Source organism: Metopolophium dirhodum, chromosome 6, assembly GCF_019925205.1.
Source record: "Metopolophium dirhodum isolate CAU chromosome 6, ASM1992520v1, whole genome shotgun sequence".
NCBI classification, from domain to species: Eukaryota; Metazoa; Arthropoda; class Insecta; order Hemiptera; family Aphididae; genus Metopolophium; species Metopolophium dirhodum.
The window spans coordinates 6314144-6331197 of NC_083565.1; the positions used below are offsets into that span (position 1 = coordinate 6314144).

Sequence of the window (17054 nt, forward strand, 5' to 3'; positions counted from 1 at the left end):
CATTAAAAATACAAACTGATACACAGTATAAATAAATATAATTTGTACAATAATTTCATTCGTATAATTAAAATTACTGTTTATGTTAAGCTATTTACATAAATTTAGTATTAAAACGACTTAAATTATAATATTGTCAAAAATAATAACAATAATCGTTTGCTTAAATAATTTTATAAAAAAAAAATCTAAATAACATTTCATAGGTATAAATATTTAATAAAAATCAAATAACAAACTTGATAATTATTCATAAAAAAAATTATATTAGCAAAATAAAACAACACTGTTACATTTAATACAAAATATTTGATATTTAATTGTAAACATAAGGCTTAATATTGATTACACTAATTATAAAATATTAAGGACAATGGAAAAATATTAAAATTATATTATTTAATTTGTATCAATTGATAATATTAGTTATTATCATTCATATTATTGTATTTGTTTTTAATACACAAAACTAACCAACCTTCCACTGTCCTTAATAAGAAAATTGGTCACGCTAAATGCTTTAGACATTAAAAGTTGATAATTAATCAAAATCAAAAACGCTTCTTACCTTATGCCTAATTTGAAGGTTTGGCATGTAAAATTGTACATGCGAGATCACAGCTTCTAAAAAATCAACATAGATTAATAGCAGTTGTTAAGGGTTTATATAAAGAGTAGCATAAATGAACATTATTATCATACTTAGATTTAAAAAAAAAAATTGGTTGCTCTCGAATAGATTAAGAATAAAAAAAAGCATTCATAATTGATGTTTTGTATACCAACCTGTTAATTAATAAGATCATTTACGCCACGAATATGCAGGCGCACAACCGTCTTTCTACGGTAACAACGTGCACACTGATACATATTTAGATGGGACGGTTTCTTGGAATAGCTGAAATTTTTCAAAATAACCATTATCTAATAATGAGAAAATAATTTTTGATAGTATACATTTTGGAAGACAACTGTTTAATTATGTTGATATTGTAATCCTATCACCACTGATAAGATAAATTAAACAACAGCCTCCCAAAACTATGTATTCAAAATTTAAAAAATAAACACTAGACAAATCTTGAAAACATGACCAATTTTCTACGTTGTAATATATTATCTTATACTTATTGACTAAATAAAACTGAATAATTATTAATAACTATTGTACAAAAAAATGGTTTTCTAAAATTAACATAATGTATTCAATCAAAGCAAATCAAATCGTTGAAAAAAAACATTTTAAAAACGTAATATTTAACTGTAACTATAGGTAGGTACCATGTTTAGACATAATAAAGTCATTAAGGTTTATGCAAACATACAATTTAAGAATTACAGTATTATATCAAGGTTAAAAATAATAAACTAAAATCAAAATGAATTAGGGGCAAAGACCAACAGAAATATTTTTTATATCCGAGAGGACAGGTACACCAAAATAAGAAACACTTATTGAATCAAATATTTAAAATAAATGTTGTATGATGAATATTTTTTTAGCTAATGTAACATTAAAACAAAGTGCTTTTTAAATAAATAAATTTAAACTACAATTGAACTGTACACAAATATTATTTTCAGTTATATTTTTAATAAAAAAAACTTAAATTTGCAAACCGTAAGGATTATCGTAAAATCGGGTTGAGCATTCATCACAAAACTCAACAGATATTCTTCTATTAGATACATGTAAGCATACACCTACCTCAGTCGTCGTAGGGTTGACACCGTCTAACAGTGCCCAGCCCTCTTCTTCTTGAGGTACAACTGGAGGAGGCGGCACCATGTGGGGGTGGTCTCTGTCTCTTTCCTCTAACAAATCAAAATAACCATCAAACAGACTATGGCTCGCGGTAATAGGAAAGTGGTCAACACTCGCGTCAGAGTTTAACTCATTTAGAGTCTTGTCGATATTACTACCTTGTGGGACGATATTCCTCCAGCGTATGTTGCGCAACAGACCGCCAATTTGATGGCTGTTAGCAATCATGCTGCGCAAGTAGGCCACCTGTCGGCGGCTGCTAGCCCACTTTTCCTCACGTTCCCTCAACTCCCGTTTCACACCCTTGATCTCACGTTTGAGCCGCGACATCTTTTGCTCCAGGTCCTTGACGTACTGTTTCTGTTTCATGCGGTTTATGCGGGCGGCCACAGCGTTCTTACTGTTGCTGGTCGGCAAACGGCGGGGACGGTTTCTTTTTCCACGCTGCTTGTGATCGGAATCGGAATCCGAGAACTCGTACTTGGGTGACGACGTATCGCTAGACGAGGAGCATGATCGTGCCATGATGGATCACCCACCCACGACCAGTCGCTTTAATAATAAAGGACAGTTGTGTAGGTGTGTTTTCGGAAGATTATCGTCATATGCAATTTGTATTTTAATTTGAAGTGTACTTACTGCAACAGTCGAGTCGAGTTTGCGACGATCGTAGTTATTAAGAAAACCGAAAACCGATATATGGCAACAGTACGGCGTGGTGTAATAAACCTGAAGTATAAACAATTAAAGTATCACAAATAGTAAATGGCTAAATGGCGAGAAAAAAATTATCAAATTAATTAATTATAACAATTGTCAATTTCACTGATGCGTACACACCACCCACTGCCTACCCATGGTGTATTGATATGGTATTGATATCAATATTCAATATACCTTGGTCTAAAGGCGCAGATTTCTTTATAGTATATTTTATAGCATAGTGTAGTATAGAAGTATGTGACTAGAGGTCGCTAGCTCTTTACTCGTTTACGATTAACTCAATATGATCACCACAATATGACGTATGAAAGTTGAAAGTATCGTATCTACGCCAGTGGACATAATTAATACATCATATTTACCGATTGTTATTATAGTAACGTTGAAAACTTAAAAGTCAAAAGTTATAAATTAATAAGTAACATTATTATACTATATACCTATTATACATTTTTAGTTCATTAATTATTATTATTTCGATTAATGGATGTTAAACTGCAAATCACAGATATTTTGTGGTTGTCATGTGTTGGCACTGTCTGCTGGTCGAATACTCGAATGTAAACAGACGTAATCATCAAGCTGCAGCCTGCAGCTATTATGGCCTTGTTGCTCATGCCTTTTTGTTCGACTGCCTACTAACATTTGCAATCGCCGCTTTCTAGCCGCCAGGGACCAAGGAGTGAGGACTTAAAAGTAGCGAATAGCGACTACTGAATAGTGATATTGTTAAAAACTGATTTATTTTTTTTGACCGAGTATTAACTATAAATGTATAACTTATGTTTTGTAATAAGCTTACAATTTCGAATTTAATAGTTCTGTAATATTCGTATCCAATATCGATAAACCGATATCAATTTATCGACCAAGTCATGTCTACTTTTAGCAAAGGTGAGTTAACTAGCGACTATGCGTATTTCAACGTATTTATCTAAAATGATATAACATATTATATATATTATCTCTGTCAAACATGTTAGAAAACCTATAGTGAAACCACTTTTCCAATTACCAATTTCTTTTTAAATAGTTATATTACTATGATAGTTCCAAGTTCACAACCAATCATTACTAAAAGTTACCCTAGGTACTAAGTCTACAAATAATATTAAATTTCGTTTTTGTTTTGGAATTGAGTTAAAGCTTAGGTAGGTAGTTCTACATTATGTTTTAATAACCTAACCTATATGATTTTTTGGTTTACTCAATTATCTCATAATGACTGCTACAACTTAACACATTATATTATTTTATGATAGTTTTGTAATATCCAGCCTAGGTATTGTTTTGCCCCACTGTTTAAACTCTTTTTCAAAAAATAGAAGATTATTCCTACGACAATTTTTTTTCAAATGCTTGGGCTTATTTGATACTTTATTATCGATACAATATTTAAGGGATACATTTTTAGACACAATAAGTAATATAATATATTATATTTCCCCCTTGCCCCCAGCTACTAAAAAAACAATTACCCCAAGTTATGCCACTACAGTCGGCGAGAGGGAGAGGTGGGGTCATATCCCCCCTGGAGACCAAATTTTGTACACAATACAACATGTATATAATAATATGAATATAATATATGCATACTGAATGTCTATTAAAAATTGTATATCACCACCTTGAAAAAATCCTAGATACGCTACCTACTGTGCCACTACATAATTGTATAATATGTCCATGAGTATTATTTATAAAGTCTATGATTTGAATATAAATTAATCCTGAGAAAGGAAAATTCACAGAAGCTCTTTTCTAAAAATCGCTATACCCAATATTCCAACAGATAAATATTCAGCGTAATTATCAACATTTCAGACAGTAATTTTAAATCGAACAATTTTATTTTACTGCAATTATATTACTTCCATACAAGTTTTGTTTGTTACATAAAACATAGCTATCTAATTTCCATGTTTGAAAACGGCATTTTTTTCAAAACAGAAATGATACAATTCTAAGTTTATTTCATTATAATTTAGGTGCAATTATTTATTTCACAGTTACACAATTAATGTATGTATCTACTTAAATATATTTTTATATAATAATAATTTGTATTTAGTTATGTCCATTATAAAATGTGCAATTGATTAAAATTTAGATTAAATTTATTAATTTTAAAAATTGTATATTTTATTATTTTTAGATTGGTGGATTAAGTTTTTCTCAGATGCTGGTATTCCTTCATTTGCATCATCAAAATATGCTACTATTTTCTATGAAAATAGAATTCAGTCTAATATGTTAATGGATTTAGACAAAGATATTCTCAAGGAAATGGGTATAACAGTTGTTGGTGATATAATTGCAATCCTTAAACATGCAAAAGATGTATATAGAGAGGTAATTATTATTTTTTGATTGTTATTTGTTAAGTGAAGAAATAATTAACTGTGTATTTTTATTTAAAGGGATTTTATGATGGTTACAATTCTAATGTAGTGGAAAGTTTAATAACTAAGAAAATTCAGAATGAAGTCAACGAAACTTTACCTCAAAAAAAAAAAATAGGTTAGTTAACAATTAAAGTAAAATAAAATTAAAAATACTTTAAAAATGTCTCAACCTTGTTATTTATCTATTTCTTATTTACCTAGTTACCAATAAAGTAAAAAAATTAGTTACCAAGAAGGTCAAAGTCTCCAGTGAAAGTGAAGAGGACGAAGAAGCACACTTGAAAATAATGAAGAAAAAGATTCCTTCACTATTATCAAACAATTCAATTAAAGTTGTAACTAGAAAAGTAGTTCCTAAGTCTAAAACTACAATAAAAGTTAAACCAGTTACTATAGAAAGTGATGATGATTCCCCTCCACCATCTGAATTGAAAACTAAGAGCTCAGTTTTTGATCGTTTGGGTGTAGGTGATGTAAGCAGTACAACTCCTAACTATGATAGTAATAATTCACCCACAGACTCGAGAAAAGTAACTGATTACATTATGAAATTATATTTCAAATTAAAATACAATTTAATTTGTTTTAACAGTCATCTGTGTTTAAACGACTTGGAATCAAGCAAGCCAGCGAACCCGCTGCTAGTGCGACATTCAAACGTACTATTAAAGGATCAAGTGACGTATATTATGGACCAAGCATTCCAACTGAAGAAACTAGTGCTTTTTCAAAAAGAATAAAACTGGAAGAAACAAGTATGAGTTATTTATTTATGAAGATGGTTTTCTAATGAAATTATTGTAAAAAATTATGTCTACTTATATATTTTTTTAATTAACTGTCATTACTGCAACTATAGTAAAATGCTTAAATCTACTGTTCTCCAATACATGTCTAACTGTGTTCATAGCTAGAACAGTATAAAGGTTCATGTTGTTTAAATACCGCCTGTGCATTATTTTGGACCATTGACCACTTAAAATACATTTTTTTTTATGATATACATATATTGAAAGCACAGATTTTAATACATTTTAATAACTGTTTATAACATGATAAACCATGACACCTAATTATAAAATATTTAGTTTTATAAAGTTTTTCATTATTATCTTAGATAACCAGATAACCATTATGCTATATACTATATACACACTAATGCTATTTTTGACTTTTATATGTGATCATTATAATTGTATTTATGACTAAATGAGAATCGTGGATTATAAAAGAAAATTCACAAGTCATAATTTCTCCTAGCACATTTATAATTTGATCTTTGAAATGTCTAGAACTTATTTGTGGTGCCCTTTTTGTTTCTTTCTCAAAACATTCAATCAAATTTGTATATAATTTGCCATTAGTATTTACTATTAATTAAATTTTAAAATATTTAAACAATAAAACCCAATAAATACTGATGAAATGTATATTTTTCATTTTAGTTTCAGAACAGAGATAAATGTAATATAGTGTATTATAAAAATAAAGTTGTATGCATTTCATTACATATTAGGGCAGAAAAAATGGTTCAATTTAAAGGGCATTTATTATAGCTGGTATTTCAGGATTTCAAAAGAAGAAAATTTCCAACTCATTTCAAAATGATCGGAAATATAACTTCAAAAAAAGAATATTATATCTAATTTTAAGTTATTGATACTATTAACCTATTCACGCCATTTTACGGTCCTGTTTGATACTAATATAATACTAATTAATATACAGTCAACAACAGATAGATTGTTACCATTGCATTTTAAGTTTATTTGTATGTAGATTTATAACGAAATGTTAATGTAATACATGAAATAATTGTTCTGCTATTATTTTTGAATACTGTATAGTAAAAACTATAAAAAATTACATATTAATGTTTATGGTTATTTTTAAGTTTAATATTTCATATAAACTAACTAAAATAGTAAAATGTATGCTGATTTTTAGGTTTTAACTCTTCGAAGTCTGTATTTGAACGTATTGGTGCATCGTGTGATCGTGAAAAGAGTAGTCCAGGTCTTGTTTCCAAAAGTGGTAAGTTCACTTTTTTTTTCAAATTTCAATATTCCCCTTCATGGATCTTTAGGTCAAAATATTTTGCCTTCAAATATGCACTTATATGTTGGCTCATACATATATATTGACCATAAGTCACCATAAGTGGAATAATAAAATTTAACACATATGAAATAGTACAAAACAAATAATTGTTATTATTTCTTTTTTTAGCTCTTATAAGAAATGCTAACTCAGGTGGAAGACCAATTTATGTTAATCCGAAGGTAAATTTATAATGTTTATTAAATTAGTTAAATATTTCACTGTCTTAAAAATCAAAAGAAATACAACTTTTTTTTACATCTAAAATATAAGATTCATACATTTAATTTAGATGTAAGTATGTTGAAATGTATTAAAAGTTTATTATATCAGAAATAAATATATTTTACAAATCTTGAACTGTCTTTGTATAATTAATCTTGAAAATGCTGGTAAAGTCAGAATTTGTCAGTTATAACTAAAAATATTTTTCTCGTTCTATTCCTAATATTTGTGTTTACTTTTATGTATTGTATTCCTTGTTTATTGCCCTAATATCCTTCACATACACTTTCGGTACTGGTTTTGTTATAGCCCTACCATCCATATAACAATAAATACATTGTATACACATAAAATAATGAATTTATTCATTGATTCAATAATAATAATAATTTGATGATAGTTATATTGATATAATATTAAAAAATTAAAATTAAAAAATGATAATAATAAATAATATATTGTATAAGTATAAGACATCATTAAAAAATGTATAAAAATGTTTACGGTTTCAGTGATTCTAAGAAATCTGCCATGTAAAAAATCAGTGCATCTACGTTTTTTGTTGCCCCATTTGGCCGAATCCCACATTCTCTAGTAATTTTGTGTGTGGGCTCCTGAGTTCACAGGGTCCATAAAATTGTATCTTATTCTGGGAATCAAAGAAAATATAAGCATTTCTATACATTTTTTGATTTATCATTGTTTTATACTTATTCGATATATTTATTATTATCATTTTTTAATATTATATCAATATATCTGTCATTGAATAATTATTTATCGTTATATGGATGGCGGGGCTATAACCAGTACTACACTTTCCACTTTCTGCTTATTTTTTCAACCAAGTATTAGTTTTATTGCATCATCAACATTGTTTTTACTTAGCCCTTCAATCACATTGTCGGTTCTTCAACTTAAGTTTAGTCTTATACATATCTTTAAGTGAATTATTTAAAATATATCAAATAGTTGATAAAAACATTATTTTATTTAATATAAAATCTCTTTTTTTTTTTTTGCTACTATAGGTTCAATAAATAATGAAAAGATATTATATATAGTACTACTTAAAAATATTATTTGTTGTAATTACAATTCTATTTATTATAGTAAAATAATTAAAATTAAATACCCTATAAAAATAAATATTTGTTTTATCATTATGTGTGTTACTTCAACATTCAATTGTATAACTTTAATGGACAAATTCTGACCCAACTTTATTTTCTAAGCACTATTAAAAATAAATGCATTCATACATTTGAAAAATATTTTGAATACATTTTTAAGTAAAACTTAATTTGATATTACTATTATTTTTCAGGTTTTAAATGTTAAAAAGTTGAGTCTGTTAAACCATTCACACTTTCGAAGTTCAGATTTAGAATGATACATATAATTTGAAGATTTATCTTTCAACTCATAACAATGTTTTGCATATAATTTTTTTTTCATCAACTTTAACAAATACATAATTTTTAATTTTAAAAATGCCTAATATTGGTTTGTTTTATTTTTAATTTTATAATGACTTAAGATATGGATTACTTATTATTATTTCTATTAAATAAAATAAGCATACAACAATTAGGTATGTATTATATTTTTTTATTTTTTCAATAAATTAGCTTATTTTAATGAGTATTTTTTAGAGTGTTGAATATTTGAAAAATGTTAACCAATTACTGGATTGGATTATTGTAATAATTATTTATAGTATGAAAATAACTATGTTTATTCCTTTATTTAATGATTTGAAGTACTAACAACTGTATTTTTATTTTTTGATTAAAATTTGTTCAATATTATTGTAAATTTTATATTCAAATAATTTAGGGACTGTTTTTACATTTAATAGTAACTTAATATATTAATTTGAAATATATTTTTTGTCAATATATTTTATTAAGGTTTTTTTTTTATTGTTATTCTTATATAACTTACTATTTAAAATACATTTTAAACAAATGGTACAAACTACAAAGACAGCATTTGTCTATTAAAAGCCAAGCATTTAATTTAATTTAATTATTTTAATGACTATAGTATTAATAATTAATAGTTATGTAATATAACTGCTATAGAACTGAAACAATATATAATTTTGAATAATTTTACTATTTCTGAAAACATTATTTTACTCTCATTACAGGAACATTTTTTAAATACTGTTGGTATTTAGTTTAGAGTTAAATGTTAATTTACATATTCAGTGTTATCCTATTTCTAACCATTTTTCAACGACTTTAACCAACTCAAATCTTAAATTTACATTTTCTTGTGTGCTGCAAAGTATTATATTGGCTTGTATGAACTATGAAAGTAAGTTTTTAAAAATATTTTTGATTAATTTATTCATTAATATATTTAGTAATTCATGCCATTTGTAAATAAGACTGGCCACTAAGTATTAAGCAACATCTTCTTTCAACAGGGTCTACTACTTAACTGTTAGTATTTTATTATTTAGAAACTCCGCAGTCCATTAATTTAATAACTGAGCACCTACGGTGAAAAACCGTTAGTTATTATAATATATTATAATATATAAACCCATACATTTTTAATCCATCTAAAAAGTGTACGGAAATGTCTACGAGTTTTTTTCAATCCGTTAGAATAATCGGATTGTTGAAATCCAAAAACTTGGCACGTATATAAATAAATATAATCCATTAAAAATGTTTATTTCAGTTCAGTGCAACGTCCGCCTGTCCGTATTCCAATAAATAAATGTTATTTCGTTTATGCAAATGAGTGTAATGTGTCAAAATAAACGAGGGTCGAGTTCACAATAATCGTAAACCTTCAACGCAAGTTTAGCCCAATGGGATATAGATTGGCCATTGGCCGCTTAAAGTTTGTACAATATTCTGAACACTAAATAGTAAATATTCTAATATTATCTTTTTCTACTCTCGCTCTGACAGATTCTCGTTCTTCGTTGTCATCACTTTATGATGTGCAACCTGTAGAATTAAATGCCACAACAAAATTAATACTATATAGATTGAATAGGTAATAGGTAGGTACATGGTCAGTCACGTATTTTTTTTAGATATGTCAAATTTACGTAATTTTATTTTTATTTTACCGATAAAAATTTACCATAAATCCTGTAAATTTGGTAAATTTTTATATCTTATTAGGTTACCATAGGAACACACTCAGGAACTCTTCTCTACCTCTTTTTTATGAACTTATAATTGTGGCAATACTTATTTTTATTATTTACTGGATAGTAGGCCACGCCTACTAAGTAGGGTATTCATAGTATTATAACTTTATACATTTTAAGCAAGTACCTACAAAGTAACGTACTATGAACTTTTGCATGTATTTTAAATTATTTAAAAAGTTAGCAAGTTAATTTTGAGAAATTAAGTAAAGTAATTTGGCACCGTAATACGTAAACTATTCAAAATTACCAAATTCTGTTTCCTAAAAATCATAGAAAAGAGGCTGACGATTTCAAATAATTTTTCAAAATTGAAATTGGAGTACTAGAAGTATGTTAATTTTTGCCAGCTTATTAATATTATTCATTGTCGCGACTTCGCGAGTGTACAAAAATATTTATCGAGAGTGCTTTCGTTGACTTGTGCAGAGTTACTGCGGAGTCCGGCGATATGAAATCTATTGTTATCGAGTTTGAATATTATCTTAAATATTCTAATTTTATATTTTACACACATAGAATCGCACTCACACTAATCATTTTCAACTAACATATACGGGCTGCGACGACACGATCCTTAATCATTCCCCTTAAATAATAGCCATTAGCCACTAAGAGCCGCCTTAATCAAATAAGATTCATTAGGTAGTATGTTGTACATGTACCTAGGTACTTACCCTATAGGCTATAACATCAACAACATGATGACGTGATACTAAAGTATCATAGACCACGATGTTGATAAAATCAAATTAATGACAGCAGTGGTTATTAATAGTGATAATAATTAATAGTATGGTATTTTATATAATATCGATCAGTAGTTGTGGGCGTGTTGAACGTTTTACATTTTATATCAACTAGGTATCTATCCTATTTTTTTTTTTTTTTTGATCTTGAGCATCGGCAACTATGCCCATTAGCATTTTGTAGGGAGATACCAGATACGGTTGGTTGAGGGGGCATGGACCAATTGCGCCTAAAACAAAATTTGTATTTTAGGGTGAGTCTACCAATTGCGCCTCTTATATTTTACGGTTAGTACACCAATTGCGCTCTTTATATTTTACGGTCAATATACCAATTGCGCCATAATATTAATATAGCCATCTTATTACTTTATGATTTAACCACCTATTATTTTATTTTAGTTTAGGCCTTAGGGTCAACACGTGACTTATAGGTCATGAGTTAAGTGCTGCCCTTAATTCATGTGCGGTAAGTAGTGCTAAGGTAATAAAATTAACAGAAATATTATAACTAAAGACCGGATTTCCGTGCAATTGCATCTTTTTATGGCGTGTTCTAAATTCAATAGAAACAAGCTACAAATCCAAATCAAGAGATGTAGATTAATTTAAAAAAAGTTTTATGTTGCACAAAATTGCACGTTTTTGGGTTTTTGCACAAAATTGCACGTTTCGGGTTTTTTTTTATAAAAATGTACTTTTATACAAATATTTTTGTATTAATTTTATCGGTGCTAATCGATAAATGCTGCTATCGGTGTTTTATATCTAACAATATAATTATATATATATAACGATATAATACAAAGTAATTAAGATAATGACTAAGGTACTACGATAGTCGATAGATTATCGATTACATATACAGTATAGGTACACATACAGTACTACAGTCTATCCGCAGCCGTCGTAGTCAACTCGTGTTATATACAATTTTATAGTTAAATAATTTAACTATAAGTTAAAACATATATTAAGTGACAGAAGACATAATTTTAAAGAAAAAAACTTGGAAATGTACATGATTATAAATTTTAATCAAATATTGTAAAGTCAGTTATATACATATTGTCAGTTTATTATTATTTTAATCAAATATTGTAAAGTCAGTTATATACATATTGTCAGTTTATTATTATTTTAATCAAATATTGTAAAGTCAGTTATATACATATTGTCAGTTTATTATTATTTTAATCAAATATTGTAAAGTCAGTTATTAGTTATTAGTTATTACTTATTAAAATTAAAATTTGAAGTACCTATAATGAAAATGTTGTTATTGTACGTTTTTGCACATTTTAACATTTTAATTGCACATTTTTTAGATTTTAGCTGCACAAAAATCCGGTCTTTAATTATAACCTATTATACAGAAAAATCAAAAATAAGGAACTTCACATAGTTTGTTTTAAGAAATTACGGGTCGACATTTTTACAGTCGGCATAAATTATATTTCAGTCACCAAATACTTGATCTCAACCCCCCGTAAAAATCGTATAACTCCGGTCGAGCATTTATTATATAATTATAATTGACTAATAAGTTTTCCTTAGGTAGTGTAAAATGTATAAGCGCAATTGGTCTATCGACCCTAAACATTTTAGAGCGCAATTGGTATATGAAAAGGTAATTTTAAGCGCAATTGGTAAACTCCCGGTTGAGGAACACGTGTTTGTGGGGCAAGGATTCGTCAATAAAAACCCGGGTGGTCACCCAACCGGGAACTAACGACGTCGGCCGATGCTTGACCTCAGAACATGTTAGTGACTGAGGCCAACCACCGAGCCACACCAGGCCCCAACTATTCTATGGATATGTTATGAATATTCTCCCTGTTAAAACGTTTAATTTAAGGTGTCACATACTCTTATGCCAATTTTTTTGGTAAAAAAATAATTTGTAAATTTACTTGGTAAATATTTACCGAACATACACCTCTAATTTGTTTTGGCTGGGGTGAGGCAGTGGCCATGCGTGACTCTGAGTTTAGCTTTTATAGCTTAAAAAAAAATACATCTGGTTGTGCTTTGGTTAACACTAGTATGGCCATCGTTTGTGTAACAGCATCACTATTGTTCTTTCCGACCTTTTTGGTAAGACGTTCCGCGTCGTTTGATTTTTGGGTTATGCCTCGTTTGGGCATCACCCGTTAACTTTACGTCCAATATTATTCTACATCATATTTTGCGCATCAGTATATTTAACATTACAACTGGAAGATATTGGAATTACCTAAAAGCGCAAGTTGCTTATACAGTTATACCAACTTACAGCTGAAAATTTGGCACTCGTAATATTAAATTTTCAAATATTGAATACGTATTTGTGTTTGAAAATTAAACATATTTTACGACCAGATGTCCAGATTAAACAACTCAAGTGGAGGGGGGACTCGAGTAAGTCATAAACAGTCGGCAACAACTAACAAACCCATCGATTATACAATATTTATATTATGTACCAGGTACCTATTATAGTATTATGACTATTATTTACAATTTAATTGTTAGTGAGGCAATGTATTTTAGATTTTGAACGAAGCGATGATTTTACAATGATGTTTTTTTTATAGTGTCTGATATCATCTTTTCGGGCAGTAAAATTTTTCAATTTTCTTCAACGGCATTTTTTCTGGTAGGGGAGCGAAGTCAGTTGGTTTGCAGGGACGTTAAAAGTATGAAATTCTCAATAGTTTTCAAAAGCATCGGGAAAAATAAACAAAAAATTAATGAAAAAATTGGGGTTAAAAATGTCACTCATAAGTTGTTGTTAGTGGGAAATTAAAAAAAAAAGTTGAGCGTAAATCTACGATATTTTTTTATGAGTGTGAAGTTTAAATATTGACAAAATTCATCAAAATCACGAAAATTAGCTAATTATTTATAGTTATAAATTCATACAGTTTTCTATTTATATCTAAGCTTTGAAAATTGAATACATGATTCCCCTTAATTCTCAAGTTTTCCTACATTTAACAAAAAAAAAAAAGATTACCAGAAATTCAAATAAATTGTTACGAGCGTTTGAAGTTAGACATTCGATATTTCCCCATAAATTAACAAATTCTCATAAAATGATTTTCTTATTTTGATATTATTCAATAACTACTAACTAAGTACTTGAAATTTTCATCAAATGTTTATTTTATCTAGGTAGTACCTACATGATAACATTTTCAAAATATTTTTACTCGTTTTGATTAGAATTATCTAGCAATATTAGGTACCTCATAAGTAGTTATAATAGCAGTTGAGAAATATTAAATATCTAGGTATATGTAGGCACGATTTTTTTATTATAAATATTTAAAGTTCGAATATTGAAAAAATGTTCAAATAATGGTGTAGTTAAAAAAATGTATAGCTATGAGGATTGAAAATTTAAAACAAGTTTTCTCATAAATAGTTCAATACGCATTATTAAGTTCAAATTTAGACGAATAATTACACATCAAAACCAAGAATAACGGTTTCAGTATAATATGTGGAGTGGAGTATCAGTGAACGAAAATAATTACACGATTACATTAATCTTATTAATTGCAATAACAGCTTACAATAGAATATAGTACATATAGTTGGTTACGCCTTACCTGTTTAATTAGATCACGATGGGTGACGATGATGGCATTCTTCGTTAAACAGATGAAATTGTAGATTATATTTGAGTAATAATTATAATACCCATCGACATAATAATTGTATTTTAAAATATGCGCCTGTTAAAAGTTGAACTTAACTTTTAAAAATAAAACGCCCAATCCGTCAGGTTTTCATCTTGAATTCATAGGAGCCTATATGTTTAAAACTTCTGGTGTCTAATAAATTTGCATGTTCGGAAATTCTAATAAACATTTTGAATTCAGATTACAATATTTTCTTGATTTTGAAACCGAGAAAGTAAAGTTAAAATCAAGTTGTGTAATAAATAATTTTCCTATATAACAGTAATGTTTATATTTGTTATGGTTATTATTTTGTAAGATGGCAAAACAAAATAATACCTACGATACTTTATATATATATATATATATACCTATATGAAATCCCACACTACGATATTTTTTAAGCAGACACCTACAAATATGGGCAACTATAGCTAGGTAAGTAGGTAGGTAGGTACATGTAATAATGCAATAATATGAATGAACTAGTTTCTATACCGCTACTTCCTTTCACTTTTAATTTAGAGTAATGTTATAGTCTCGCAGAAGTTATGAATGATCGTCTGACCAGTGTGCACGTTTCATAGGATCGTTGATTATACTTTTTTCGATTTTGCAAATAATAATAATAATGCAAATCGCCGTTATAACATTGTCGTTTTTTCTCATCGTTGTGATATTATTTGAGTCAACCGAATCTACTATGTACATGAAACATGGTCAATATTTGGAACCAGGTATGTTTGGTGTTATTATAATTAGATAACTAATAGAAATATAATAAATAGTAGATACCTAGCAGTAGGTACTTCATAATATTCCATCTTAGACCATTTTGTTAAATAACAATTTATAAATTTATTTGTATTACTTATTATAATAATTATATAACAATAATTTATATTAACTAACACAATATCTTATTATTACTTAACTAGTAAATTATATAGTATGGTACTATTATGATACCTATAGTCTATATATTTTTTTTAACTATGGAAATAAATTGTAGGTACAAAATTGCTAGTGTTCAATTAAAAAAATAAAAACCACAATACATTTTGTGTGATTACATTTTATTATTTTAATTGCATAATTACTATAGTATTGGAGCCAATATCATCAACCGTCGAATCTATTCCCATATACAAACTGTCTCGTGGTTTCGAAGCTGGTTCGGTCAAAGAATACTTCGATAAAACTACATTGTTGACTGGTTAGTGATATTATAGAATTAAAATAAGACTTAATTATAATTCACGTATTGACTATTATGATTTTTAATATTAAGCAAAAAATATCAACAAGCTAAAAGAAGATGAACCACACAAAGAAGAAAACGCTAAAATCAAATCTCTGATCAATTAGTTAAAATTTAATTATTCAATTATATTGTTATGATTATTGTTGTTTTTTTTACATTTTGATGTATACTTATAAATATCGTTTTATTTTATTATAAGTTTAAGTTATTACTAAATAATTACGTGTTGTTTTAATTAAGTAGGTATTGAAATACCGCAGTTTAAATACAACTAAATATTAATACTAATTTTGCTTTTTAACAAACTAAACAAAACAATTACTATAAAACAAATAACAATGAAACAAAATGTATAGTATTTAACTTATATTTTATAATTTGTTTTATATCTATGTATAGGTACTCACTACACCAATATAATGGCAGTAACTTATCTATTTAATTATAGATTAATTATAGATTCCGTATGTAAAATATTCAATGATGATTCACCAATAATTGTCGTTTCCGAACATACTTTTTACTTACGAGCTATGACAGTTATGTAATGTTATGGCAGTTAACAGTTGTTCAGATACCTACATTTTATTCGTACATCGAACTATCGAAGGTAGGTCTTCGCTACAATTACGAGAAGCTAGCTATCAATTAAGGTTGGGATAGTTATAAGTTAAAATTTTAACAAATACCTACAAGGTATATACCTAAACGATAACTGAAAGAAAATAATTATGACATACGTTTTTTTTTTTTTTAATATGTGTGTAATTATTAAAATAATAAAAACTTATAATTACTATACTATTATACTGTCTACCAGCAATACATACAAACTACAATAGTTAATTTTGATTACAATTATAAATTGTGACAAACGTAGGTATAGAGCACAAATATCTAACAATAAGTAATGCATATAAGGTCGGTATAAAATATATTTTATGAATGGAGAAGGCCACAGTGGTGTATCTTTG

At 27.7% G+C, this 17054-nt stretch overlaps 2 protein-coding genes across 5 annotated transcripts; one reads left to right on the forward strand and one right to left on the reverse strand.

Moving 5' to 3' along the window:
* Positions 1 to 21: 21 nt before the first annotated feature.
* On the reverse strand, positions 22 to 2640 carry LOC132947078 (CREB/ATF bZIP transcription factor-like). 4 transcript variants are annotated; one of them, XM_061017270.1, is made up of 5 exons: positions 2405 to 2633; positions 1924 to 2317; positions 1709 to 1815; positions 787 to 898; positions 22 to 624 (listed from the first exon to the last, which is right to left on the reverse strand). In XM_061017270.1, the coding sequence occupies exons 2-4, from the start codon at positions 2288 to 2290 to the stop codon at positions 842 to 844; spliced, it is 531 nt and encodes a 176-aa protein (XP_060873253.1). In that variant the 5' UTR covers positions 2291 to 2317; positions 2405 to 2633; the 3' UTR covers positions 22 to 624; positions 787 to 841. The 4 variants fall into 4 exon arrangements, with proteins under 4 accessions (XP_060873253.1, XP_060873251.1, XP_060873252.1 ...); XM_061017268.1 differs by having other exon boundaries at positions 1709 to 2317; positions 2405 to 2635; XM_061017269.1 differs by having other exon boundaries at positions 787 to 1815; positions 2405 to 2634.
* A 413-nt stretch (positions 2641 to 3053) lies between these two features.
* On the forward strand, positions 3054 to 8865 carry LOC132947291 (uncharacterized protein C19orf47). The gene is made up of 8 exons (XM_061017551.1): positions 3054 to 3382; positions 4644 to 4840; positions 4909 to 5008; positions 5095 to 5423; positions 5486 to 5648; positions 6841 to 6927; positions 7123 to 7175; positions 8546 to 8865. The coding sequence occupies exons 1-8, from the start codon at positions 3364 to 3366 to the stop codon at positions 8609 to 8611; spliced, it is 1014 nt and encodes a 337-aa protein (XP_060873534.1). The 5' UTR covers positions 3054 to 3363; the 3' UTR covers positions 8612 to 8865.
* Positions 8866 to 17054: the final 8189 nt, after the last annotated feature.